Here is a 26,052-nt window from a genome sequence, read left to right as displayed (position 1 = left end):
CAAACATATATCAACTGCAATGAAACCGAGGAATCATACCCTTCCTGGTTTGTACTGCTGTGGGGTGAATCCTTTTACATTTCAGTTCACGAATGTTAGCGAGTTTGCAACCCGGTTTAATGTCGCTCAGTCCATCCCTGCCTCAGCTCAGTCACTGCTGAAACTCTGAGACCCAGCTGTTGCCTTTGTTTCATCAAAATCTGACTTATTCCAATGCTCCTCTGCCCAGCCACTCGACCTTATGTTCTCTGTAACCTGGATCTCACCTAAAGCTCCTCTTGCCTTCATTCAGATGCCTACCAAGCCCCCTCCACCCAGAAGCCCAGTGCCTACTGACTTAACTGAGGGCCCCCTTAAACAATTCTCATCGATCCTTTCAAATCTCTCCACCTCCCTATTTGTGTAATCTTTCAAACCTGGTCTCTCATACTATGTCAATTTGCATTTCTCAGTCATTGGACACCTCAGTTCCTGAGAAACATCTTCAATTCATGTGGTCAGTTCTTTACAATTCATTTATTGCTAAGAAGGTAATCAAACATCAAATTGGTGCACACACTGAACAGATAAGGAATGCAGTTTCTCTTTCACAGAATACCTACAGGGCAGTAAGAGGTCAGTCAGCCCATCAAGTCTGCACTGACTCTCCAAAGAGCATCCCAGCACCCCCATCCTATTGCCTTAACCTCACATTTCCCATGGCTAATCCACCTCGTCTTCACATCCATGGACACTATGGACAATTTAGCATGGCCAATCCATCTAACCTCCACATCCTGGACTACAGGAGGAAACCAGAGCACACAGATAAATTACCTGCATGTAATTTACATGTGCACAGTACATGGGCTCTGACCAGCCAGCTCAGAGCCAGTCCGGAGAGTGAGGAGACTCACTGAATCTCCTGTTTATATTTGTAAGCCAGTTTAACAACTCCAATCACGGATTTCATTGTCAATGAGATGAACCTGGACCTCATCCCAATCATTACATGGAGGAAATCCACACAGACACAGGGAGAGTGTGCAAACTCCACACAGTCACCCAAGGCTGGAATCGCATCCAATGCTAACCACTAAACCATGCTTTCCTTAAAGAACATAAGTGAATCAGTTAGCACATTTCAATGGCTACCAATGATCATCGTGAGGCTATCTTTCTTAATTAAATACAAGTTTCACTATCTGCTATGTTGGGATTTGAACCTTTACCCCCAGAGCATTAATCTAGGTTTTGGCTTTTCCTGCTGAAGGGCTTTTGCTCGAAAAGTCAATTTTCCTGCTCCTTGGATGCTGTCTGACCTGCTGTGCTTTTCCAGCAACACACTCTCAGCTCTGATCTCCAGCATCTGCAGACCTCACTGTCTCCAAATCTAGAACCAGGGGTACAGTTTCAAAATAAGTGGTCTTCTATTTAAGACAGAATTTTTTTTTCTCTCTTGGAGAGCTGTTAACCTTTGGAATCTCTTCTCAAGAACAGCAGATGGGGTGTAATTGGATTCATTTAAGGCTGAGTTAGACAGTTTTGATTGACCAAGAATTATGAGGTAAGCTACCATCTTACTGAATGATGGAGGAGGCTTGATTGTCCAAATGGCCTGCCTTTAGTCCAATTCTTCACGATCTGCTGATCAAGGCCTAGAATGGTGCCCTCAGGGTCTGCATTATGGCAAGTGTGACAGTGTAATAAGGAATTGGGGGAAGATCAGGCCAATTGGATATGGGTTATTCTCCCCATCTGGCTCTGCTAGCCCGAGACTGTTGAACTGGAAGCAGAAACACTGAGAAATGGCTGGAACTGAGCAGACCAGGCCCGCATGTTAACTAGCTCGAGTTGAGGGAGAAATGTCCTCATGCAGTAATTACAGCGAGAGTTCACTTTGGCAGATCTTGCTTGTTTACACGTTGCATGGTGACGGAATCACAGATGATTTATAGTGGAGGGAGCTACAGTCCTGTCGGTTCATTGGTTTGATTGCTTGCTGGTCACGTGTGGGGTTCTAAGAGAGATTAGAACACTTCTGTAAGGCCTGAATTCTGTGAGACTGCAAGAATCTGTGTGCCAGTGACAGAAAACGCTGACTCTATATCGATGTGAGTGTATATAGTACACTGCACAGTATTGATATTTTGCTAAATGTATTTGCCAATACAATACGAAAGGATAAAAACAAGCCAGGGTTACAGCAGGTGAGCACAGTGAATGGGTTTTAGGATGATAAATCCCAAATTCCCAGAACAGCAAAGGAATACATACAGGGTGTGCAGGTCAATGCTGATGAAAAATAGAGAAACATTGCATTTTGATAGCGCCTTAGAGCACCCACAGCACTCTACCAGTCAGTGAAATACATTTCTAATGCAATAATGGAGGAAACGTGGCAGCCAATATGCACACAGTCATCTCCCCAAAGGCAGAACTGTGATAACGACCAGACCAATTAGTTTGATTTGTAGCTGCTCTGGTTGAGGGATTAAATGTTGACCCAGGACATTGGAGTTGGGTTATGGGGAGGGTAGGGTGGGGAAGCTAAGCAATGGATTACTGACTTTATTCTGATGGAGAGAAGGGGACTGCACAGAGATCTCTGCCAAACTGAGGACATTAGAGGACAATATCTCAACATGGTCTAGAGCTCCTTCATCTGTTTACAAACCTCTCCCAGGAGATTGCTTAGTGTCAGCTTGGGAGTGAATATATTATGATGCACAAATCCTTACAGTTGTGTGGGACAGGATGTATGGTGCAGAGTGCTCTCTTCCTAACCTGTTGTCATTCATACGCTCACTGGCCTGCTCACAGTCCACAGAACCAGACAGCAAAGGCAAATACCACTAAGAAATGAGGAATTCTAGCTGCAAGGTTAGGTTGGAAAAGCTAGAGCTATATACCTTGAAGGAAAAGAGGGAATATTTAATAGAGGTGTACAGGAATAGGACAAGTTTGGATAAAGTAGATTTTAGCTACTAGCCAATGATACAAGGATGAGGAAGCAGAGTTTGGACAAGAGTTTAGGGGGATATGTGAGAAAGTCTGTATTAATGCAGTGATTACTAATGACCTGGAACTGACTGCATCCAACAGTGATGGAAGCAAAGACAGTGTAAACTGGATCGACATTTAAGTGAAGCGAAAGAGGGTGGGAGGTAGTGATGGGACTGACCATATTGCTTTATGTAGATCTGGAATGGACTGAATGGGACGAATGAGCGGGGTCTCAACTAAGAATGTGTAATAAGGTTTGGCTGAGAGCCTGGGTATCCATTACGCAATTGAAACACCTGAGCCTCTGCTTGCTTGACAGCTCTGGTTTACTGACAATTGCTATCAATTCAAATGCTTAGACACACAAGTTTAGGAGATTTTAAATGCTTGCAGTTTTGATATTTTAAAGGGACTGCACGATTGACACTTTTATTGGCTTGTAGTAAAATAGTTTTATTTTAAAAAGAATGCAGGAGGCGATGAATGATTGCTCCTTTAAATAGTTTTTTAGGCATTCTATTGTCACTATGGTGTTAACAGCCTCTATTCAGCATGTAGTCACAGAGGTCTACAGCACAGAAAAAGGCTCTTTAGCCCATTGAGTCAGTCAAAAGCAAACACCAAACAATTCTAATCCCATTTTCACGTATTGTGGGTGAAATGGGCATAGATTAGATTACTTACAGTGTGGAAACAGGCCCATCGGCCCAACAAGCCCACACCAACCCTCCGAAGAGCAACCCACCCAGACCCATTCCCCTACATTTACCCCTTCACCTAACACTACGGGCAATTTTAGCATAGCCAGTTCACCTAACCTGCACATTTTTGGACTGTGGGAGGAAACCGGAGCATCCGGAGGAAACCCACGCAGACACAGGGAGAATGTGCAAACTCCACACAAACAGTTGCCTGAGGCAGGAATTGAACTCGGGTCTCAGGTGCTGTGAGGCAGCAGTGCTAACCACTGTGCCACCGTGCTGCCCACGGTGTCATGGAGAGCATTGGGGTCATGGAGAGGGGACATACCTCTGAGGTGATGTGAACCAAGAGATCCTTAAAAGCTTGTCGTTGTGAAATTTGCAGCAGAATAGGCTTTCCCGATTTCTGCGACAGGACTGGCCAGATTAGGAATGCCAGCTCCCACTCTGTACTAGTCTGCATCCTTATAAAGTGCTTACAAAAACTGGAGAGACCAGTACCAGGGTCCGGAACCTGGAATTGGTCGCCAGTTTTAAAACGTTCCTAAACCAACTCGACTGTGTGAAAATCCAGGTGCGTGCTTCCAATGCAATCAATCATAGAAGCACCACAGAGTGGAGAGAGGCCATTCTGCCCATCATGTTTGCAGCAACCCTCCGAAGTGCATCCCACACAGAGCCAGCCTCCTGCCCGCGCACCCACCCCCCCCCCCCCCCCATCCCTGTAACCATGCATTTCCAATGACTAACCTACTTAACCTGCACATCCTTGGACACTGTGGGCAATTTAGATTGGCCAATCCACCTTAACTGCACCCCTTGGACTGTGGGGGGAAACCAAGGCACCCAGAGGAAACCCACACAGATACAGGAAGAACATTCAAATTCCACACGGACAGTCACCCAAGGCTGGAATCGAACCTGGAGCCCTGGCGCTGTGAGGCAACAATGCAAAGCACAAATACATTAAATGAATTGAAACTTTACAGGTTAGAAAATTGTACACTTAGGGTACCTGATTGAGGTTATAAAACATTAAAAGACAATAGATATACTCCACTCGACTGTTTATCACAATTAAGCTTTTTTATTTCAAAAATATACTCTATTTATAAAATATCTTTAAATACTTAGTCCCTAAAGAAGCTCAGATCTGTACAGCAGTATATGGAGAAACAAACACTGGAGCTTGACTCTATCCCAAGAAACCAAAGTCATTTCTTACTTATAGAAGAATACATTTACACACATTTGAGGCACTGGGGGAGGGTCTGATAATTGAACAGTCCCCCATTTAACTTCAGCTGAAAGACCTCAGATGGTGGCCTTTCCCCGCTGTGTCTCGGTGGGAGCAGCCCCAGGCTTTAGTGCGTCCCTCAGCATGTGGTCCTGGACCTTGGAAAGTGTCAGTCTGCAACACTCGGTTGAGGTCTACCCCTTGCTCTTGAAGACCAACAAGTTTCGGACAGACCAAAGAGCGACTTTCACTGAGCTGATGGTCCTCCAGGCGCAGTCAATGTTTGTCTCAGTGTGTACGTCCCGGGGAACAGAACGTAGAGCACAGAATTCGGCGTTACAGAGCTGCTGAGGAGGGAACTCAACACAAACCACTACATCTTCCTCCAGACTTCCGTTGCAAAGGCACATTCCAGAAGGAGATGTGTGACGGTCTCTACCCTCCTCCTCTGCAGCTGTTTCAAGGGCAGCGTGTAGTGGTGCAGAGTCCAAGCATACATTAAGGATCTCAGTTAATGTTCTCCTGATCACCAGCCCAGCGATGTCCTGGTGCTTTCTGGTGAGGACGCATTCTACCAAATGACTTTGACAGTCTGCTCAGGGAACAACCTGACAGCATCCACCCTCACCTTTTCCCACAGGGTCTCGAGGACACTACGTGCTGACCACTTCCTGATGGACTTCTGGTCAAAGGTGCTTTTCTTTGTAAATTTCTCCAGGAAGGACGGGTGATGCGGAACTCTCCAACTGCTTGGACCATTCCACAGCAGTAAGGCCAGACCCATCCTTCGCAACACCAGGGACAAGTGGAACCTCAGAATGAAGTGACACTTGGTGTTCGCGTACTGAGGGTCTCTGCACACCTTAATGTAGCCCCCTTTATTCTGAGTTTTGTACATGGTGTCTCTGCAGACACGGTCCATCTTAGCCCTCCAGATGAAGTGCAAAGTGTCTTGGGTGACTGCAATGGGGCAGATTTGAGGAATGGGCAAGACCTGCATCATTTAGAACAACAGAGAAACTGCCTCACACCTGATGACCAGATTTTTACCCGCAATGGAGAGGGTGTAGTGCTCCCAAAAGTCCAGTTTCTGCCTCACCTTGCTGATGTTCTCCCCCCATGTTTTTGCACACACCCTGGGTCTCGCAAACTATATCCCCAGTACCTTCAGGTAATCTGTCCTGATGGTGAAGGAGATAAAGGGTCAGTCGGCCCAGTTCCCAAAGAACACAGCTTCATTTTTGCCTCCTGAGACCAGTTCAACGGGTTGCACTTGCTCATGAGTCTGCGCACTGACACCAGATCCGAGAGAAAATAGTGACATCATCCACGTGCAGGGAAGCTTTGACCTGCAGGAATAGTCGCTCCACTCAGATTCGCATCCTTCCTGATGGACTCAGCGAAAGGCTCTATACACCACACAAACAAGGCAGGAGAGAGTGGGCAGCCCAGCCTGACTCCAGATCTGACCGGAAAGCTTTCTGATTCCCACCCCTTGACTGAGACTGCACTAATGATGTTGGTGGAAAGCAGTCAGATCAAATTGCAGATTCTCTCCCCAACGCACATTTTGGAGAGCACATCCCACATGTGATATCCTGTCAAAGGCCTTCTCTTGGTCAGGCTGGTGACGCAGGCATCTACCCCCCTGCCCCCACCTGCACATAGATGATTGTATCCCTGAGGAGCGTGAGGCTCTCAGACATCATCCTGCCCAGTACAGCACAGGGTGAATCACCGATCCCAGAGCAGACCTGACCAGGTGGGTGATGACCTTAGACAGGATTTTGTAATCTGCATTCCGCAGTGAAATTGGTCGCCAATTTCTAATTTCCTCCCTCTCCCCATTCTACTTGTAGATGGGGCAGTATGTTGGCTCAGTGGTTCGCACTGCTGCCTCACAGCACTAGGGTCTCACGTTCAAGTCCAGCCATGGGTGACTGTCTGTGTGGAGTTTGCACATTCTCCCCGTGTCTGCGTGGGTTTCCTCCGGGTGCTCCGGTTTCCTCTCACAGTCCAGAGATGTGCAGGTCAGGTGAATTGGCCATGCCGAAATGCCCGTAGTATTAGGTGCATTAGTCAGAGGGAAATGGGTCTGGGTGGGTTACTCTTCAGAGGGTTGGTGTAGACTGAAGGGCCTGTTTCCACACTGTAGGGAATCTAATCTAATCAAAATACGGGTGATCATACCTTTTGTCATGGATTCGCACTTCCTACCTGACAGAAGCATACTGCCATATACCTCAGGTTAGGAAGTACTGGAGTAAGGGGGAAGGATGTGATGGTATAATGAAGTACTGCATACAATTCTGATAACATTACAACAAGGATGTGAACACACTAGGGAGGGACAGAGGAGATATACAGGGATGTTGCCAAGACTGGTAAATTTTAAGTATGGGGGAAGATGAGATAAACTGGAGTTATTGTCTTTGAAATAAAAGAGATTTATTGATGTGAAAAAGCACATTTTGTCACAGCTTTTCTCTGACACTCATCAGGACATTCACAAGAATACCAACGTGAAGGGGAGCAATATATTTATACTGTATGAAAAGAGCATTATGCTTGCTTTATAAAGACAATGCCATGGAGAAAATACCTGCTAGATGGCAATTGATAGTTAACTGCCAAGCCTCACTTAAGTTTAAACCAGCAAGTCGACTCTGATAAATCAAGGCATTGCTCAGAGGAATGGACCAGAAAATGAACAAAATATGCCACGGCTATTCTCTTGTTTATTCTTCGGGGCAAAATCTTGACAAATTAAAATGCATAAAACTATGAGGGTCCAGATAAACAGCATCTGAAGCATCTGCTTCCATTGATAGAGTGGGCAATAATTATTGGCATGGAATTATATTAAATAGAATTCACATATCAAATGTCTACAGTGCAAAAAGAGGCTTTTGGGCCCATTGGGTCTGCATTGACCCACAAAATAGCATTCCACCTATACACACACCCGCACCCTATTCCTGTCAACTCACATTTACCATTGTTAGCCCACCTAGCCTTCATATCACTGGACATTATGGGCAATTTCCCACGGCCAATCCAACTAACCTGCACATCTTTGGACTGCGGGAGGAAACCGGAGCACTCGGAAGAAACCCACACAGAGAGAAGGAGAGTGTGCAAACTCCACATAGACAATCACCAAGGAATTGAACCCAGATCTCTGGCACTGTGAGGCAGCATTGGTCACTACTGAGCCACTACTGAGCCATTAAAATTAACATGGTTAGAAAAATTAGAGGAGGGGTCTATCAAAGGAGTTGCAAATAGTGCTGAATACTGTGCAATCATCAGCAAACATCCCCACTTGTGACCTTACAATGGAGGGGAAGTCATTGATGAAATAGTTGAAGATGGTTGAGCTGAGGACACTACACCATGAAGCTTGTACAGAAAGGCCCTTGAGCTGAGATCAGTGATCTCCAACAACCACAACCAACTTCCTTTGTATCAGGTACGACTCCAAACAGTGCAGTTTTTCATCACTGATTCCCATTCACTGCAGTTTCGCTCGGGTTCCTTCTTGCTACACTCGGACAACTGTAGCCTGTCAATCTCACCTCACCTCTGAAATTCAGTTCTTTTTTCCACGTTTCAACCAAAGCTGCAACAAGCTCAGGATCTCAGTGGCCCTGGTGGAACCCAAACTGGGCGTCACTAAGCAGGTTATTGCTGAACAGGTACTGCTTGGTAGCACTGCTGATGACACTTTCAATCACTTTATTGATGACACAGAGTAGACCTACAGGGAGTAATTGAATTTGTTCTGCTTTTTATGTACAGGATATACCTGGACAATATTCAACACTGTTGGATGTACTGGAGCTGCACTGGAACAAATTGGTTCGGGGTGTGGCTAGTTCAGAAGCACAAATCTTCAGCACTACTACCAAAATATTGTTAGGACCCATAGCCTTTGTGGTATCCAGTACTTCCAACTGTTTCTTGATAACACGTAGTGGCCTTTCTGGTGTTGGGGACTTCTGGAGAAGGCCAAGATGAATCATCTACTTGTCATTTCTCGTTGAAAGTTGGTGTGAATGTACAGCCTGTATCTTCTGTATTGATGTGTTGGGCTCCTCCACAATGTTTGTGAAGCGTCCTCCCCCAGTGAGTTGTTTAATTGTTTGCCACGATTCATGACTAAATATGTCAGGACTGCAGAACTTAGATCTGATCCATTGGTTAGCTCAGCCTATCACTTGCTGCTACTTCTGTTTGGCATGCAAGTAGTCATGTTTGGTAGCTTCACCAGGTTGGCACCTCATTTTTAAGTATACCCGATGCTGCTCCTAGTGTGCCCTCCCGCACTCTCCATTGAACCAGAGTTGATTCCCTATCTTGATGGTAATGGTAGAGTTGGGGATTTGTTGAGCCATGAGTTTTAGATTGTACTGAAGTATCATTCTGCTGCTGTAGGTGACCCACAATTTCTCATGAATGGCCAGTCTTGAGTCATGGTGAGGAGGTGCTGGTGTTGGACTAGGGAGGGCAAAGTCAGAAGTCACACAACACCAGGCTTTAGCCAACAGGTTTGTTTGAAATCACGAGCTTTCAGAGTGCTGCTCCTTCACCTGATGAAGGAACAGTATTGAGTTGCTAGATCTGATCAAAGTCTGGCCCAATTAGCATGATGATATTGCCTACAACACAATGGAGAGTATCCCCAACGCGAATACAGGACTTTATCTCCACAAGGACTGTGCAGTGGTCACTCTGACCGATAGTGTCATGGGCAGATGCATCTGCAGCAAGCAGATTGATCAGGATGAGGTCAAGTACATTTGCCCTTTCATTGGTTCTTTTGTGTCTTTTAATGTTGTGCTGCCTAGTCACTCATGGTGCAGAACATTGAAATTCCCAACTGAAAGTACATTATGTGCCTTGACCACCCTCAATGCTTCCTCCAAAAGGCATTCAATGTGGAAGTGTACTGATTCACCAACCTACGGAAAACAGTACATGGTAATCAGCAGGAAGTTTCCTTCCTTATGTTTGACCTATTGCCATGAGACTTCATAAGTCAATGTTGGGGACTCATAACGCATCTCCTTCCTGACCATTTACCACAGTGCCACCACTTCTGCTGGGTCTGTCCTGTCAGTGGGCCAGGTGTTGACTAAACATTTTTAAGGTACGATGATTCTGTTTGGCTTTTGCCTGGCTAGCAATCTCAGCACTAACATCAAAGCCTTTGCCACTGTTGTTGCCTTAGTCAGTTACTGGTCCATTTCTTTTTAGAAGTTGGTACAAGTAGAATGGCTGACAGGTTCTTTTGTGAGGGCAATTTAAGAGTCAAACATGTTGTTGTGGGTCTGGAGTCACCTGCAGACCAGTAAGGACAGCAGTTTCCCTTCCTTAAAGGACTTTTAGTGAACAACAATGGCTTCATGCTCATCATTTAATTCCCGATTTTTTTATTGAATTCAAATTCTGCCATGGTAGGGTTTGAAACCAGGTCCCCAAAGTATTACCAGGGACGCTGCACTACCATAATACCAGCAGGCTATGTCCTTTCCCTAATGTGTTGTTCCCAAACATCTATTGCTGTAGTCTTTCAAGATGGCAGGGGAAGAAGGTGATGCACAAGCTTTACAAGTAATGAGATGGACAATATAATTCTATGATTCTAATATCTGTTCCTGCCTATTGCTATTTGCATGTTCAGATGATTAAAGATGACACTGGCTGAAGGCACTATAGCGACATACAGATCGCTGTCTTTTTAAAATGTGGCTTTATATAACGCACTTCTCTCTTTAATTAAGTGTCTGACAAATGACTGAATAAGAATTAAAAGGCCACATCGCACTTGATTGATTGCTACAGAAAATTGCTTAATGAAAGATTAGCTGAGTATTTAGATGTGCTAACAAACACGCATTACAACTGGACAAATATGGCCTGCATGCCCAGCAGAGTACCGCGACTCCCTCAGTCAGGATTACGAATCGTTGCAGAATGTGAGTTTAATTTAAGTCACTGTATTAATGAGCAAAGCGTAAATCGTTGATTTAATTTGGCTGTAATCTGAACTACTTGCTGCAGACAGAGGGCCTCAGGCCAATTCCCAACCATCATCGAGTCATCTCCTCTAACTTGGGGTAGTGGCAGTTGCTATTGTAACGGGCCTCAATTCTTGGTGGGCTCGTGAGGAGGGTTCTGGGGAAAACAACAGAAACAATGTGGGTTTATACAATGCTTTTAATATTTTAGGGAGGTTCACAAGGTGATGCACTTGGGCAGAATAAACAAGGCAAATGAAGAACAGCAAGACTTTTCAGTAAGTTTACTGATGCGTCCGGAGCTACAATTACGTGGAAGCACCTAAAAGCAGAGGGAGCTGAGCATGTTTGTACACCAGTCACTGAAGGTAGCAGGACAGATGGCTAAATTAGTTAGGAGGGAATATCGATACACCTGTTTTTATTAGCTGAAGCACAGAGTATAAGAGCAGAGAGGTTGTGCTGGAACTGTATAAAACATTGATTGGGCCATAGATAGAGTATTGTGTTTAGTTCTGGAATCCATATTATAGAAGGGATATGTTAGCACTGGAGAAGGTATAGAAAAGATTTATCAGGATGTTGCCTGTACTGGAGAGATTTGGATAGGACTCGGGTTATTGCTATTAGAATAGGAGAGACTGAAGGGGGACACGTTTGAAATGTATAAAATTATGGGGGGGGAGTAAATGGGGTGGACAGGAAGGAACGTTTCCCCTTGGTGGAGGAATCAATGACCAAGGGGCATAGATTTGAGGTAAGCAGCAGGAGGTTTACAGCAATTGTGAGGAAAAACTTTTCCACCCAGAGAGTGGTGGGAGTCTGGAACTTACTGCTTGTAAGGGTGGGAGAGGGGAAACCATCAGAACATTTAGATGTGCACTTGTGATGCAAGAACACAAGGCATGAAAAGGGATTGGAATAGCAAGGTTCTTGTTTTCGACTGATGCTGGTCTGATGGGCTGAAGAGCCTTTTGCTGTGCTGTAGAACTCTATGACTCTACAAGATGTTGCAGTGCTGGCTGAATGAGTGTCATCCAGTGGTTGTTAAACTGACAATTTTTTTTAAAATTTATTCATTTTGTGGGATGTGGGCGTCGCTGGCTGCGTTATTGCCCATCCCGTTGTTGTTTAATTTGTACAGCACAGATTCCTGCCGAGTCCAGAGCCACAACACTATGGATCATCTTAGCTGTTGTCTGAAATGGCTCAGCAAGTCTCTCAGTTCACGGGCAATTGGGAATGGGCAACAAATACCAGTCTTGCCAACAACGCCCACATCCTCTGAAGCAATTGCTTCTTTTTGTATAAAACCTCATAACATGCGCCATTAATTTAATGACTTTTATCTAAGGCTACTTCTGCTTAGCTAAGTAATATTTTCGACACTTGCATAATCATGTGGCAGTCACTTCTTGAATGCCATAAATTGGGCATAGTATGAATTGTGAAATATTTTTGCGACTGTGGCATCAAATCGTGTTGGCCAATTGGTAGCAGATAGGTAATTGGTTCAAGTCCAACTTGTAGCTCAGAATCTTGCCACTGCTGTACTGAGGAGTGTTACATTGCCAGAGGTGCTAAGTTTTGGATGAAATGTTAAACGTATAAGCCCTGCCTACCCTCTGAGTTAAGAGTTGAGAAGATCTCCCCTACTCTCCTGACTATTATTCATCTCCCCTGATTGACACCTAAACTAGATCAGCAGCTCAATGATGCTGTGATACCAAGAAGCTGGCAATCTGATGCTCTGTCACTTGCCATGACTCTGTGGATGCACTTGTGCAGGAGTGGGAGCACGGAGCGACTTCCCCTCCCATTTGTCACAAAGTGCTGACAGCAGCTGTGGTCTGGCAGTCTGTTGTCATCAATCAGGAACCAGGGCACTCTGTGCCTGCCTGCCTCACCCAACTATACGGTCATGGAGATGTACAGCATGGAAACAGACTCTTTGATCCAACACATCCATGCTGACAAGGCATCCTAACCTAATCTTGTCCCATTTGCCAGCACATGGCCCATATCCCTCTAAACCCTTCATATTCATGTTCCTATCCAGATGCCTCTTAAATGTTGTAATTGTACCAGCCTCGACCACTTCCTCTGGCTGTCATTCCATACATGCATCACCCTTTGCTTGAAAATGTTGCCCCTTAAGTCCCTTTTAAATCTTTCCCCTCTCATCTTAAACCTATACCCTCTAGTTTTAGAACCCCCTATGCTGGGAAAACGACCTTGTCTATTTACCCTATCCATGCCCCTCATGATTTTATAAGCCTCTATAAGATCACCCCTCAGCCTTCGACGCTGCAGGGAAAACAGCCCCAGCCTATTCAGCCTCTCCCTTTAGTTCAAACCCTCCAACGCTGGCAACATCCTTGTAAATCTTTTCTGAACCTTTTAAAGTTTCTCAACATCTTTCCTACAGCAAGTAGACCGGAAGTGAATGCAGGATTCCAAAAGTCGCCTAACCAATGCTTTCAAAACAGCTGGACGATTGATGGCATCTGTGTGTTTTCTTCATTCTGCAAAGGGGGTGAGGACGATGAGGAGGTTTCACAGGCTTCTGCACCCCATCGTCTCACGGTGATTTCTCGCAACGAGACAAAGAGAAAAAGAAATCTCAACTTCCTTCAAGGGTCACACCTGTGATGAATGTCAGTGAAGGGACCAGGTGGCACATGGGTGGCAGAATGCCACGTGTTATGTAAGGTGTGACTCTCCTCATCACTACAGATCACCTGCAGCAGCCTTGCAAGCCTGAGACAGATTTTAACCCTACCCTGCCAGTGAAACCCAAACAGTCTGAACCCAATAATACACACACGGTGAGCACGTTCCCACTTTGACACAGTTGATCATTCGTAACCCCACTTCCCAGGCTGAAAAGGACCATAGCCCAGACCAGCCTGGGCCTGCTGCCCTTTCAACACACAAGTCTCAGGAGCCCCACGGCCAGACAGCACATCCCGAGTTGCGTCCACCACTCCACTATTTAATGCCACACCACTTTTGAGATCAGGTGCACAGAAAGATCCCACAGTCTGGACTGTTGGACGAAGAGCTTACATTTGGCACCTTGTTATAAGGGGAAACTTTGTGAGCTATTCACATGCAAGATCTTGGGAAGAAATGCTGCCAACAATTCCTCTAGTAATTCTTGTCACAGGACGTACTCATATTAAATGGCGAAGGATTAAACTCTAATACGTATTTGGCTTAAGATCAGTTAATATATTACACTAGGTAAAGAAATATTATTATCTCTTGCGGGATATAAAGCTAGATCTGGGCTGAGTCATTGCTGCTTCATGATTGAGTTACTCCTTCCGTGGGGGTGGGGGGCAGAGATTTGTGTGTGTGTGTGCGCGAGAGAGAGTGTGCATGTGTGTGGGTGTGTGGGTGTGTGAGAGAGAGAGTTTATATGTGTGTGTGTGTGTGTGAGGGATCATGTGTATGTGTGTGGGTGTGTGAGAGAGAGGGTGTGTGGCTGTGTGGGTGTGTGAGATAGAGAATGTGTGTGTGTGAGAGAGAGAGTGTGTATGTGTGTGTGTGTGTGCGTGTGTGTGTGTGTGCGTGTGTGTGTGTGCACGTGTGCATGTGTGAGAGCAGGCTGTGCAAGTTTGGGAGACTATGAGCCTGGAGGCTGTGGAAGGGAAAGCACCAGATGAAATAAGGTTACTGAGCATTGCGGACACAATGGTCTGATGTTCCATGGCAGGATCATACTCCCCGCGGAGATAGGAGGAGATATTGGAGAACTGTCGCTCAGCCTCTGCAATGTAGAGATCAGCACACCAGACAACAGCACCGCCCTTAACTGCAGGCTTAATTACAAAGTCAGGGTTGGGTTTGAGAGCATGAAATGCAGTCAGTTCAGAGGGAATGGGTAAAGGGGGCAGAGAAATTGAAGCGACCAATTTCACGTTGACTGAGGAGAACCCCTCTGCAAAATAGTGGCATAGGCTCTTTTGCAGACACCAGAATAAGCAGATGAAGCTTCAATTTAATGTCAAACACAAAAGACATCACATCCAACACAACAGGACCTCTTCAGTATGGCACTGGTGCCTCAGTTTAGATTTTTGTGTTCAGATTAAGGAGGAGATAGCTATGCCACTGGATTATATCTCCTCTCCAATGCTCCAGCATATGATTAAAACCTATTGTGGCATCCCATATAATTTAGACCTGGTTAGTAAATAAACCTGCAGTATACAGCATGTCTCAGTGATGGTGACCATAAAACTATCATCAATTATTGTAAAGTCCCATCTGATTCACTAATATCCTTTGGGGAAGGAAATCTACTTTACTTACCTGGTCTGGCTTACATGTGATTTCACAGACACAACAATGAGGTTGACCCTCTGAAATGGCCCCAGCAAGCATCTTAGTTCAAGGGCAATTAGGGATGGGCCACCAATGTTGGCCTTGACAGTGACTTCCATACCCCATTAAAAAGTAAAGTTTGAAAAGGTAAAGTCACCATAGTCCCGCTCTTTCATAAGAGAGAGAGGTGACTGGTCGCGAGTCTAACCTGAGGGTGATCACGTCTCGGGTGAGGTTAAGACACAATCTTCATGACTTCACCTGGTGCAGAATTTGAACTCGTGCTGTTGGCATCACTCACCAGCCATGCAGCCAATGGAGCAAACTGACCATCTCGTTTACAAGCAAAAAAGAAAGATTCACAGGGTTATGTGGAATGGAACCAATCAGATATTCCTAAGAGCACGCCCCAGTAAGGTTAATGGGAGGGAAAACTCAAAGGGCTAAGTTGCCTCCTGCTACTCCCACATCTATTGATCTCATGGTTAGCGTATCTCAGAACAAAGAACAATACAGTAAGTTTTAGTGATCCGACTCCGACTTCCCACAGCGCTGTTATCCCATTACCTGTCTCGATGTGGCGTGTGCGGTCTCGATCGCGCATGAGGTAGGAGAACTCGATGCACTTCTCGTTGTTGCGGTTTTCCCGGATGCCGAAGCACAGTTCATGGACCAACGTTAGTGCGTTTCGGCACAGCTCTTCCTCTCCGTCTCCAGACATCTCGCCGCAGCATCGCCTTCGAGCGATGAAGGGAAAAGACAACCAGCTGCACGACGGGGGATGGAAGAGGAAGTTGACCGGGTGGGAAAGGCTCTCGTTGGAAAGCAAGTCTGAGAGGAGACTCTGCCAGATCCTGGAGAAGACAATCTGCTCAGATTTGGGGACCTTCCTGAAAAGGGGGTTTCGAGTGAAGGTGAAGGGGTTGGCGACTGGTTATCTCCGTGGAAATTTCAATCCTCAATCTTTGGCCGTCACGTCTTAGCTTAGGAGACCCAACTCCTATGAGTGTCCCTTTCTGAATGGGGAAGGAGAACGAATCGTTTGCGGCTGGTTGTGAATAAGCCCCTAACGCACATGGCCTTGACCAAACCTTGGGCCCACACGATGGGCAGGCCTCCAATTAAAAAACACCAGATGAGTTCTTCCCTCTTCCCTGCTGAGGAGAGTGGCCAAGCCTTTGCCCCCTTCTTGGATCGTGGCTTGTGGTGGTGGGGCTTCTGTGTCCGAGAGGATGGAGTGGCCTCCACGTTCTGGAGTCAGGAGCCTCTGGTTACCCTCCTGCCCTTGCCACCTCGGCACAGGGGAGTCGTGACCCTTCTCATGATCTTCGCTTTCTCAGAGGGCTACAAGGAACTCTTGAATATCTGCTGCCAGATGCGGTTCAAAATCTCCAAGATTCGAGGAACAGAACAAATTGCTGATGCTCCCACTCCCAGTCCTCCTGAAACACACTGCAATTACTGAGCTCTGTTTGCTTTGGAACACGGTTATGATTCCTCAGAGAGATCTCACAAGATTGCCTTCAAGTCCCACTCCCATTATTATTCGTGAAGAAGACGCAAGATTTTCGAAGCAGTGACTAATCTCGCTCAGATTTGAAAGTCATTGTGAAGGTGGCCTCTCTGCTTCTCATCCCTGCAAGAGAAAATGAAGCTTTGTAATGAACTGTGGAAACAAGAAAAATAAGAGATACATTGCTCATTGGTTCCTTCATTATCACATAACACTCAGCTCCCAAATATATCTTGGGCCACCTACACACAGCTTTCATGTGGAACGTCCAAAAGTAGAATTACCATCAAGGGCCAAAAGTTGGAGGGCATATGCTGAAAGCGATTAGCAAACAATTCCTAACCATAATCCTCAGAGTTCCTTTAAAGGGACCCCACTGGGAATGTGGATGAAGGAAATATATAAGGCTCCATTATGAATGAAAATGAGGAAATCAACTGCAAGAATTATTCTCTCGCATTCACGGTGACTGCATCGTTAAATGACATTGATTATCAGATTTGAGGGCAAAAGTGAGGACTGCAGATGCCTCTCAATTCTGATAGTTTAGATCAGAGTGGTGCTGGAAAAGCATAGCAGGTCAGGCAGCATCCGAGGAGCAGGAAAATCAATGTTTCGGGCAAAAGCCCTTCATCAAGAATAGAGGCAGGAAGCCTCCAGGGTGGAGAGATAAATGGGGGGGGGGGGGGGGGAGGCTGGGGAGAAGGTAGTAAAGAGTACAATAGGTGAATGGGTGTGGGGATGGAGGTGATAGTTCAGAGGGGAGGGTGGAGTGCATGGGTGGGAAGGGAGATTGGCAGGTAGGACTGGTCATGGAGACAGTGCTAAGTAGGAAGGTTGGAACTGAGGTAAGGTCGGGGGGAGGGGAAATGAGGAAACTGGTGAAATGGTGAAATGAGGAAACTTCCTGAAGAAGGGCCTGTGCCCGAAACGTCGAATCTCCTGTTCCCTGGATGCTGCCTGACCTGCTGTGCTGTTCCAGCAATAAAGTTTCAACTGGTGAAATCCACATTGATACCCTGGGTTGAAGTGTTCCAAGGCGGAAGTACAATGGGGAGTTGAAATGTGGCCCAACATTTCAACTGCCCCTCCCACTCTGCTGAGGACATGCAGGTCCTGGGCCTCCTCTACCGTCGCTCCCTCACCACCCACGCCTGGAGGAATAGCGCCTCATCTCCCGCCTCGGAACACTTCAACCCCAGGGCATCAATGTGGACTTCATCAGTTTCCTCATTACCCCTCCGCCCACCTTACCTCAGCTCCAACCTTCCAGCTCAGCACTGTCCCCATGACCTGTCCTACCTGCCACTCTCCCTTCCCACCTATCCACTCCACCCTCCCCTCTGACCTATCACCTCCATCCCCACCCCCATTCACCTATTGGGCTCTTTGCTACCTTCTCGCCAGCACACCCCCAACCCCCCCCCCACACACACATATTTATCTCTCTACTCTGGAGGCTTCCTGATGAAGGGCTTTTGCCCGAAACGTTGATTTTCCTGCTCCTTGGATGCTGCCTGACTTACTGTGCTTTTCCAGCACCACTCTGATCTAAACTATCAGAATTGAGGGGCGGAATAGCCTACTCCTGTGTTCCATCTTCTCTGCCTTCCTGTCCCCTCAGTCTAACTTCAGCCTCTCTCTCTTTCACATGCTGCCTTTCTCCTTCCCTTCTCTGTCTTTCTCCTCTCTCTCTGCCCAGCCTCTCAAACACTTTGCCTTTCTACTTCCCTTTCAGTCTCTGATTTCTCCTTTTTCTCTCTCTCTCCCTGCCCTTTCTCTCTGTCACACCCTGCCTTTCCTTTCCCCTTCTCTCTCACTGTTTTTCTCCTCTCTCCCTCTTTCTCCCTGTCCTCACTCGCTCTCAGTGTCCCTTTCTCTCACATGCTCTGTCTTTCTTCCCTGCTCTATCCCTCTCTCTCTGTGCCGTTGCTCTCACAAGCTGTAGCTTTCCCCTCCTGCCATCTAACTCAATCTCTGTCTTTTCCCGTCACTCTCCAAGCACAGCTTCCACCATTCCTTCCATCTCTCATTTCTTCCTCCTGTGTTTCTCTGTACCCCTCTCAGTCTGAGCCATTTATATGTCAATTTCTTTCAGTATTCTCCTCACACAGGGTATTAACCCCTTCCTATCCTCTCGAGAGTGCTGCTACAATTTTGCGACAGATCATTCATCCAACCTCTCTCCTGCAAGATTTTCAGTGATTTTATGCAATTAATGAATCTTTATTCTCATTCCACTTCTCCCTCTCAGTGTTTAGACAAAGCTCATCTATCAGTATAAATAATGAACTCTCTCAGACCACTGATACATTGGACTGGTAACATTCAGGAGAGAGCTGTGATGGCATTAGAATGACGAGCAGTTGTTTCCCTCAAATTTGCATTTCTTTTGTAAAATCATTAACCCTTTTGCCCTCTCCCTACACATTGACCCTTTCTCTGCACAGATTGACACCAGTTCCAATACGGCTGTATGAAACTGCAGAGTTACAGCCATCTAACAGCACAGATACTGGCTATTCAGCCCGTCTGTTCCACACGAGCCTGCTCCTCCCACTCTTCTTTATTACCCTCTATCAACATCTCGTTCTATTTCATTCTCCCTCATTTGCTGAACTAGCTTCTCTTTAAATGCATCAACACTGCTCACTCAAATGATATCGAGCTGCTTTCACTTTATTGCCATTCTCTGGATAAAGACTTTTCTCTTGAATTCATTTATTTGTATATGGCTTATGGCTCATAAAAACAGAATGCGCTGGAAAAAAACTCAGCAGGTGTGGCAGCATCCGTGGAGAGAAAAATAGAGTTAACACTGGGCCCGAGATGACTCCTCATAGAATCATTACGGTGCAGAAAAAGGTTGTTCAGCCTATTGTGCCGATACCAACTCGAGTATTTAGTCCAGTTTGATTTTGTAGTGCTGAATTCCTGCCTGTTCCCCAGCATTACTGTCCAAAGAGACATCCAAGGCCCTCCTCAGTGCCTCAGTTGAACCTGCCTCCACCACATCTCCAAGCACTTCATTCCATACCCTCACGACTTGCTGTGTGAAAAAGGTTTTTCTCACATTGCCCTTGTTTCATTTGCATATCACTTTATATCTACGCCCTCTTGCTCTTGCTTCTTTCACAAGCAGAAACAGCTTTGTCCTATCTACCCAACCCAGGCTTCCCATGGTTTTGAAAACCATGATCTCCTCTCAGCTTTCTTTCCAAGCAAAACGGTCCCACATTCTTCAATCTGTCCTCAGAGCTGGAGTTTCTCATTCTTGGAACCAATCTCGTAAATCACCTCTCACTCTTCTTCATGCATTTGCATCTTTCCTATATTATGGCATCCATAATTGGACACTGTCGTTACAGTGGCGTGAGTATTCTCTGTTCTGAGGATTGGTTATACTGGATTCAAAACATTAGCACTGTTTCTCTCTCCACAGATGCTGCTCGACCTGCGGAGTTTCTCCAGCTCTTTCTGTTCTTATTTCCAGTATCCACAGTATTTTGCTTTTATATTCATAGCCCCTCACTTTGGTATCCCCCACACATTCTTCTCTACATCCATACTTTCTCAAACACTTTTGCTCTTTTAAATTCCTGTCGGATCTCCCTTATTTCATACTAGAGTGAACCGCTTTATCCCTGATAGTCATAACTGCTGATTTCTGGTGCCATCCTTGTGAATCCGTTTTTGCACCTCTTCTGTCCTCTATAACCTATCCATATCCTTTCAAGAACTCAAAAAACAGAATTTCGTCTGTTACATCCAATCTGGTCGAACCAAAGTTCTGTGTCAATTTAGTATAACTTGTTTTCAATAAAAGCCTTATTAAAAAAAAGAAAGAGCTGGAGAAACCCAGCAGGTCTGGCGGCATCTGTGGAGAGAGAAACAGAGCTAATGTTTTGAGTCCAGTATGACCATTCCTCAGAACACTCATGACACTATAACAACAAACAGTGTCCAATATGGATGCCACAATATAGGAAAGATGCAAAGGCATTAAGAAGTGATTTGCAAGATTGTTTTTTTTATATAATAGATCAATATTGAGTAGCTACTAATCATTATTGTGGTTGTCTCCTGCTTCTGTCTGTTTGAATGTTTAATTTTCCTTATTTGTTCAAGGGATGTGGGCCTTGCTGGCTGGGCTTGCATTTATTGCTCATCCCTGATCATCTCAGAGAAGGTGGTAGTGATCAGCTTTATTGGTTAAGGTGCCACATGGGATACTTGCCTTTATTAGTTGAGGAGTAAAGTTTAAGAACAGGGAGGATACGCTCAATCTCAAAATGTTGGTTAGGCCCCACCAATCGTATTGTGTGCAGGTCTGGACTTCACATTACAGAAGGGATGTAATAGCACTGGAGAGAGTGCAGAGGAGATTCACCATGCCTCACGTCCACTCTTCTGCCCTTTCCCTGTGACCATTGATTCTCCTACTGATCAAGAATCTATCTCAGTCTTAAATATACATAAGGGTTCTGCCCTCACAGTTCTCTGTGGCAAGGAGTTCCAAAGACTCATAACCCCATGAGAGAAGAAATTTCTCCTTATCTCAGTCTTAAATTAGCACCCCTTAATTCTGAGACTATGCTCTCTACTGCCAAACCCTCCTGTGAGGGGAAACATCCTCTCAGTATTTACCCTGTCAAGCTCCTTAAGAATCCTCTATGATTCAATAAGATCACCTCTCGTTCTTTGAATTTCCAATGAATATAGACCCAACCTGATTATCCTTTACCCATGAGACAATCCCTTCACTCAGGAATCATCCTACTGAACCCTCTAATGAAATAATGTATTTCCTTAAATAAGAGGACCAAAACTGCTTACGTTACTTCAGATGTGGTATCACCAGTACCTTGCCAGTAAGAGTTCCCTACTCTTACACCCCTTAAAGTACGTTCCATTTCCCTTCTAATTATCTGCTGCACACTATGTGGTAGCTTTCTGTGTTGTGTGAACAAGTAGCCCACATGTCCATTTGCACTGCAGCATTTCTCCATTTAAATAACTTTCATTTGTTCTCCCTTCAAAATGAATAAATTCACATTATACTCGGTTAAAAATCACACAACACCAGGTTATAGTCCAATAGGTTTAATTGGAAGCGTCGCTCCGAAAGCTAGTGTGCTTCCAATTAAACCTGTTGGACTATAACCTGGTGTTGTGTGATTTTTAACTTTGTACACCCCAGTCCAACACCGGCACCTCCAAATCATGACATTATACTCCATTTGCTAACTCTTTTAACCAATCAATATCTCCCTGTAAACTGTTTGTATCCCTCTCACACCTTGCCTTTCCATCAATTTTTGTGTCATCTGCAAATTTGGCTGTAGTGCATTCATTTCCTTCCTCCAAGTCATGAACCATAGATTGTAAACAGTTGCAGACCCAGCACTGATTCCTATGGAAACAGGGCTACAGAGTTGAACAACTTCTGAGACAATGAAGACAAAGACTAGATTACTTACAGATTAGACTACTTACTTTGGCCCAACAAGTCCACACCGACCCGCCAAAGCGCAACCCACCCAAACCCATTCCCCTACATTTACTCCTTCACCTAACACTACGGGCAATTTAGCATGGCCAATTCACCTGACCTGCACATCTTTGGACTGTGGGAGGAAACCAGAGCACCCGGAGGAAACCCACGCAGACACGGGGAGAATGTGCAAACTTCACACAGGCAGTCGCCTGAGGCAGGAATTGAACCCGGGTCTCTGGCGCTGTGGGGCAGCAGTGCTAACCACTGTGTCACCGTAATGCCCTGAAGTAGACTTCTGAGACAAAGTCTCTGACAACAAAGGTGGACCTTCTAACCAGCCCACCATGACACTCAAACATTGCCTGCTGAAACTCTAGTCGGCCCAAACTCTGTTTTCAGGGATAGTAGGTGCAACTGTCCCAAACCTTCTTCAAGTGAAAATCTCCATGTTTTGGTACACTTTTTAGTAAACGCATATCTGGTGAGTTGAGAAACTTTCCCAAAATTTGGCCCCTAAAGGGTTTATTCCCAGGTACTGAATTGAAAGGGTTGTGCTGAAATGTATGGAATGTTGTCTTGACCACAATTGGAGTATTCAACACATTTCTGGTTGCCTTTTAGAAAAATTATATACAGCAGCAGAGAAGGTACAGTCAAGATCCACCAGTATGACCACCAGAATTGCAAACATACACCCATCAGAAAACGTTAAACATGCACCACCATAACACAGGATCCTGGGATTCTGAAATTCAAGGCTCCTTGGCTCTGCAATTCAGACTTATGTGGCTTCATCCTGCAGGACTTGGGATCCATGACACAGAGCTTTGAAGCCCTGTAATGCAGGACTCTGGGCCTTGATAATGTGGGATCTATCACACAAGATTCTGGACTCTGAAATGCAGAATCCTGGGGATCTGTAACATGGGACTTTGGAACTCCCTAACGTAAGATTCCGAGACTTTGGATTTCAAGATCGCCGTGAGGGCTTTTCCTAGGGACACACACCGAGACAAACATCAAATGCTGCTAGCAGGTCATCGACTCAGTGAAAGACGCTCTTCGGCTTGTCTGACATCCACCGGCTTCCAGCACAAGCCACCTTGCGCAACTGAATGTTGCAAACTGCTGCATTCCAAGGTCCTGGACCACATCCTGAGGGATGCACTAAAGCCTGGGGCAGCCACTGCAAAGATACGATGGGGAAAGGCTTTCCCACTATGCACTGAGGAACAGTAATCCACATAAAAACTTATGCACTGGAGAACATGGAATGTAAATGTACAATGTAACCATAATCTGTAACAGCAAGAGGAGTGAGTCACCTCATTCTCCGCATTGAACAAAACTGCATTGTTTTATGTAAAGTCAAGTTTGAAGTGTCATACAATGTATTTCTACAAATTTTATGAATGAAGTTTATTCTTGTGAAACAAAATTAACCAGCTGTCTTCCTTTTCCCCTGAGAGTCCTCCCGTTTACACAGACATTTCCTCTTGTCATTGCTTGGGATTCTCTCTCTGCCCCCAGCATGCAGAGGAGGTTAGGTCACTGAATGCACTTAAGGCTGAGTTCGACAGATTTTAGATCGACACAGGATTCGGGGTCATCGAGGATTGATAATGAAACCAAGACCATACACTGATCAGCCATGATCTTATTGAATGGCACAGCAGGTTTGAGGGGCAAAATGGCCTCCTCCTACTCCTATGTCTTGTCGGGTACACATGAATAACAGGAACGTTTAGCTCCACGGTGACGCTTTCCTGGTCAAATTATGAGCCCATACTCCTTTCCTTAGTTTCCAGCTGTCAAAGAACTTGAAGCAACAGACCTTGACCCCTAATGCCTGCATCAATCTATGTCTGTGGAACGATTAACAGGACAATGAAAATCATTAACTGCTTCTCTGCCTGTTTGTCATGGACACACCTGTTTTATCAATAAGGTCACAGATGACATTAAAATTGCTGGTGTGCTAATTAGTGAGGAGGAAAGCTTTAGATTACAATGTAATATAGATGGCCTGGTCAGATAGGCAGACAGTGGCAGATGGAGTTTAATCCTCAAAGTGTGAAGTGATCTATTTTATGAGAACTAACAAGGCAAGAGAATACACGATGTGTGGTAGGACCTTGGATAGTGTAGAGGATCAGTGGGAGCTTGGTATGCATGTACACAGGTCCTTGAAACTAACTGTGTTGGTGAATAAAGTGCTTAAGAATGCATATGGGATACTTACCTTTATTAGTTGAAGTTTTCAATACAAGAGCAGGGAGGTTATGTATATACCATTAGTTAGGCCACAGCTGGAGTACTGTGTGATATTCTAGTCACAGCACGGCAGGAAGGATGTGGTTGCATCAGAGAGGGTGCAGAGGAGATTCACCAGAATATATCCTGGGCTGGGGTGATTCAGCTATGAAGAGAGTAGGTAGACTGGGGTGGTTTACCTTCAAGCGCAGAAAGCTGAGGGGAGGGATTGTTTGAGGTCAGTAACATTATGACAGCCATATATGTAAAGTCGCCATAGTTCCAAAGAAATGTAGGACAGCTCCCTCATTAGATAGAGAGAGAGTGGTGGTTTCACCTGAGGTTCACCATGCCTTAGGCAATGGGGGAGATTGAGAAAGAGAGCCCTTCATGGTAAGCTGAGATGGTGCAGGAATTGAACCCACACTGTTGATATCACTCTGCATTGCAAACAACCCTCCAGCCAACTGGACATATGGGGTTGACAGGAATAGACCTTTCTGTTTAGTAGAGGAGTCAAATACAAATGTCTTCATCCAGAGAGTTGTGAATATATGGAACACATTGCCTGAAAAGGATGGTAGAGGCAGGAACCTTCATTTGAGCTATAGGGAGAGGCTTAACAGGCTGGGGCAGTTTTCCCTGGAGCGTCGGAGGCTGAGGAGTGACCTGATAATGAGGGGCATGGATAGGGTAAATGGGCAAAGTCTTTTCCCTGGGGTCAGGGAGTCTAGAACTAGAGGGCATAGGTTTAGGGTGAAAAGGGAAAGATATAAAAGAGACCCACGGGGCAACTTTTTCACACATGTGTATGGAATAAGCTGCTAGAGGAAATGGTGGAGGCTGGTACAATTGCAACATTCAAGAGGCATTTGGATGGGTATATGAATAGGAAGGGTTTGGAGGAATATGGGCCGGGTACTGGCAGGTGGGACTAGATTGGGTTGGGATATCTGTTCGGCATGGATGGGTTGGACCGAAGGGTCTGTTTCATGTTGTACATCTCTATGACTCTATTTAAAAAGCATCTGGAAGGGTTTAAAGGGATATGGACCAAGTTCTGGCAAATGGGACTAGATTAGGTTAGGATATCTGGTCATCATGGATGAGTTGGACTGAAGGGTCTGTTTCTGTGCTGTACATCTCTATGACTCGAAATATTTAGATGAACACTTGAAATGCCATAACATACAAGGCCACAGGCTACATGTTGGAAAATGGGATTAGACCAGATAAGTGCTTGATAACAGGCACAGACATAATGGCTGGAAATGCCTCTTCTGTGCTGCAAGATTCTATTTTTAAAATTTTTATTAATTAACGGGATGAGGGCATCGCTGTCCAGGCAGCATTTATTGCCCATCCCTAATTGCCCAGAGGGCAGTTAAGAGTAAACCACGTTGCTGTGGGTCTGGAGTCACATGTAGGCCAGACCAGGTAAGGATGGCAGTTTCTTTCTCTAAAGGACATTAGTGACCCAGATGGATTCTTCCAACAATCGACAAGGGATT

General features: G+C 45.4%; 1 protein-coding gene across 2 annotated transcripts in view; it reads right to left on the bottom strand.

Moving 5' to 3' along the window:
- syt3 (synaptotagmin III) overlaps positions 1-26,052 on the bottom strand; it is a 107,266-nt gene that overhangs the window by 60,701 nt on the left and 20,513 nt on the right. For both annotated transcript variants that reach the window (XM_043679639.2, XM_087978267.1), the window contains exon 2: positions 15,846-16,914. In XM_043679639.2, coding sequence (XP_043535574.1) covers positions 15,846-15,999 — 154 coding nt within the window. In that variant the 5' untranslated portion in view covers positions 16,000-16,914. The remainder of the gene's footprint in view (positions 1-15,845; positions 16,915-26,052) is intronic.

Source organism: Chiloscyllium plagiosum, unplaced genomic scaffold (assembly GCF_037043375.1).
Source record: "Chiloscyllium plagiosum isolate Xiang-an unplaced genomic scaffold, Cpla_swu_hap1 HiC_scaffold_33, whole genome shotgun sequence".
Lineage (NCBI taxonomy): Eukaryota > Metazoa > Chordata > Chondrichthyes > Orectolobiformes > Hemiscylliidae > Chiloscyllium > Chiloscyllium plagiosum.
The sequence above is the reverse complement of the archived record's forward strand: the minus strand, read 5'-3'. Positions and strand labels throughout refer to the sequence as shown.